The sequence below is a fragment of the Octopus bimaculoides genome, chromosome 6, assembly GCF_001194135.2.
Source record: "Octopus bimaculoides isolate UCB-OBI-ISO-001 chromosome 6, ASM119413v2, whole genome shotgun sequence".
In the NCBI taxonomy this organism is placed as follows: domain Eukaryota; kingdom Metazoa; phylum Mollusca; class Cephalopoda; order Octopoda; family Octopodidae; genus Octopus; species Octopus bimaculoides.
The window spans coordinates 68414416-68418391 of NC_068986.1; the positions used below are offsets into that span (position 1 = coordinate 68414416).

The following is a 3976-nucleotide window of genomic DNA, read 5'->3' on the forward strand; positions in this document are numbered from 1 at the left end:
TATATATATATATAAACTTACTATTAATAAACGTCTGGTAGTGTGTTGTGTATGATTATGCATGTATGATGGTGACACTTGCTCACACCTATTATCTAACGTCAAGACAAGATAGTAACACACATACATGTACATTATACACACACACACACACACATATACACACACACACATGTACTCATTTACAAAATCCACTTATAAGGCTTTGGCTGATCTATAGTAGAAGACACTTGCCCAATGTGCCATGCGGATGAAAAGCACACTTCTTACCACACACCAATGCTTACACCTGAAGTAAGATATCTACATTAAAAATATTTTCCTAATGATCACTTCCATTTAGATATCTGTCCATCAGAGATATTGATCAGAATATATTCAGCTCGAAACAGTGAATGAAGTCATATATCTACAGCAGCATAAATGTGTTTTGTATTACAGTATCTGGCAAAATACTCCATGCACTTGAAACATTGTATGATCATGTTATCATTGTCTTACTGACAGAGATCAGATGTACATAGAGGTGGCTATAGTGAGTGTGGAATGAAAGTGGAGGAGGTGTTGATGGCAAATATGAGAGGGTGTTGAGAATGATAGCAGAGGAGAGAGGATGTTAAGGATAAAGTATGGTGATCCAAAGATGCTGCTCAAGAGAAAAGGAGGAATAACTGGTAACACAGAAAGGGGTAATTGGTGGAAAATAAAGTAGGAAGGTATGAAATTGAGAACGAGGAATGGATTTTAAAAGGAAGTAATTCCAAGGAGAGAGGGAGCACAAAGGGGAGATTGAATATGTGCAAGAAACATGTTTATATTTATTCTTAATACATTCCAGCAAATCTTTAATATATTTATCATCAATATGTATAGCATTTTTCTTTTTATTCTCACCATTTTACCAACTCATAATAATTTATTGATTTGGCAGACATCAGCATGCATCAGCAAATAATTTGTTTGCTGAATTCTATAAACAAAAACAACAACTATTGTTTAGATTTATTGATATACAGGTAGAAGGGCATCCAGCTGTAGAAACTCTGCCAAATTAGATTGGAGCCTGGTGTTGCCATCCGGTTTCACCAGTCCTCAGTCAAATCGTCCAACCCATGCTAGCATGGAAAGCGGACGTTAAACGACGATGATGATGATGTAGCTTGGGCTGAAGTGACACAGACAAGTTGAAACATCGGTGTCTCAAAGTTTCCCAATGTCAAAGAATTAAGTGTATTGTCAACACATTGTCTAAAGAGAGGTGTTCTCCAAAGACAAACTACAACAGTAGTTAACATATTCACATTCAAATCTGCTGTAATTCAGTACAAGCATGACTTTGTAGTCAAGAAGTTTACTTCCCAAACACATGACATCAGTCCCACTGTGTGACACCTTGGGTAAGTGTCTTTTACTAAAGCTCAGGGCTGACCAAAGCCTTTTGAGTGGATCTGGTAGTAAAGTAACTCTAAACCCCCAAGATAACAAATTGACAGACATCAAATTTGAGTCTCGATAATGGTTAACCGACTAAAGCTGCATGTATTTTTACATAGCTCAGTTTTTAAAACAATTAGCAATTATGACAATTCATATTTATATAATAAGATAAAGCATTATGTTAAAAGATTTAACTAGAATATATATTAAATATGAATATGTGTTGAAGTAGGTGTCTAAAATATATATTGATTTCAAATTTTGGCACAAGGCCAGCAATTTCTGGGGAGGGGATATGTCAATTACATCAAGCCCAGTGTTCAATTGATAGTTATTTCAATGACCCCCGAAAGGATGAAAGGCAATGTTAACCTTGATGGGATTTGAACTCAGAATGTGAAGACAGGTGAAATATCACAAATCATTTTGCCTGGCATGTTAATGATTCAACTAGTTCACCACCTTAGCAGTTTAAAATATATATTAATACTTTGTTTCTTGGTATCTTTTAATAAACAATGAATAAATCTATAATCTTTGACAATCATGTAAGCAAAAGAGCAACAACTACTAGATCAGCAGTACAGCATAACCACTCCCTGTCCAAATTAAGGAGCATCTCACTACCAATGCCTCCTTCTGCAAACACCTGAGCAGATGTGGCAACACCACCAAGGAGATAGACACCTCCACACTAGCCTCAGAGAGCAACACCAGCAATTTACTTATAAAAGTGGTTCTACTGATCCAACACCTCAACCCAAAAATTAACAGTCAATTGGAGTGGTTCCTATGACAGCATCACAGCAACTGTGACCAACACCATCCAACAGATAGGGAATGGCCTACAACAACAGTAGGAGGTTTGTTTACACCAAAACTCAGACAGCCAGCAACACTTGAGGGGGTAACTGCTACTACTACTACTAATATAACGCTGTTACATCACAGATGGCATGGCAATGGCCTACAACAACAGTTGGAAGTTCATTTACACCAATGTTCAGAGTGTCGATTACATCTACGTTTGGAGAGTGACTACTGTTGCTACATAACGCTAGGGGATTTGAATGGGTTAATGGAATCTGCATAACTGGACATTTCCCAGACTGTTTTTCTTCTGCACCTGAAATATAAAGGTTTTATAAAACTTTCCACATTGTCAGAAGCTTTCTATTTTCTCTTTTTACCTTCTTCAATATTACAATGCTTCAAGCAAACTACAACGCTCTTAAAAATACATCTGTTCTTTACATGTAATAAATCACTGAGTTAGTATTTAACAGCTCGGCAGGTAAGAAGAGAAGGATTTCTCCAAACCTTAATTTTGATTTCTTTGAACTAATTCAACACTGACTGTTAAGTAAAATGGATTGACTTACCTGCATGTTCATGAACAAGATAAGGCAAATCTTTGTCCTTTTCCCAAACATCTTGATCACAATTATAGACCTCAACGCTTGGTAGTACTCCTGTCCAGTTTATTCCACCCACAGCATACAGCTGATTGTTTAATACTCCCAAATAGAAAAGACATCGGTATTCATTCATTGCTGCTACCTGAAATAAATAGAAACAAAATTTATGATTTAATACAGTGGTCAACAATGTTCCTGCTTTGTGAGTCAAGAAAATTAAAAAGTGAAATCATGATCGTACAAGACTTTCTTAACATCACTTCTTGCAATGAAAGAATTGCGACACAAATCTATTTTCTTTTTGAACCAACAAATATTTTTGTCTTGAATTGCTTCAGTCACACTGTTCACAACACACACACACACACACACACAGCAAGCAAGACTCAAACTCAGATGAATAGAAAAGTAGAGATGATAATCTCAAACAGTTGATTTCAATGCTATGCAACCTCTATAAATGGCAAATTACAACAAATAGAAAACTGTGCAGCAAAAGTAATATTAATAGAAACTTATGAATTATGAATTTCTGCCCTCATTTAAAGAATGATGTGCCAGATTTTGAGATTAAGATACTATAAATATAATGCAAAGTAGAGCAACTTGTTTTATCAACAAAATCTCTTTTAACTTTCCAACTCTTAAGTTGCAGTTGCTTTCTCTCCTTTCTCAGCATATTCTAAACTGCTAGCATAACCCTCATACCTGCCAAAATTTATCTATTCTACATATGTTCTACTATTCTTTATCTTTCTATATACACTGTGTGTTCAAATTTTGTACGATCTTCCCCTCACAACAATCATCAGCATCGTTTAACGTCCGCCTTCCATGCTAGCATGGGTTGGACGATTTGACTGAGGACTGGTGAAACCGGATGGCAACACCAGGCTCCAATCTAATTTGGCAGAGTTTCTACAGCTGGATGCCCTTCCTAACGCCAACCACTCAGAGAGTGTAGTGGGTGCTTTTATGTGTCACCCGCATGAAAACGGCCACGCTCGAAATGGTGTCTTTTATGTGCCAACCGCACAAGAGCCAGTCCAGGGGCACTGGCAACGATCTCGCTCGAAAACCCTACAAGGCCAGTCAGGCGGTATATATATATATATATATAT

At 36.8% G+C, this 3976-nt stretch overlaps 1 protein-coding gene across 2 annotated transcripts in view; it reads right to left on the reverse strand.

Annotated features, from left to right (window-relative positions):
- Positions 1-3976, reverse strand: part of LOC106874008 (kelch-like protein 9) — a 44330-nt gene that overhangs the window by 9469 nt on the left and 30885 nt on the right. For both annotated transcript variants that reach the window (XM_052968842.1, XM_052968841.1), the window contains exon 3: positions 2820-2997. In XM_052968842.1, the coding sequence (XP_052824802.1) occupies positions 2820-2997 (178 nt within the window). The remainder of the gene's footprint in view (positions 1-2819; positions 2998-3976) is intronic.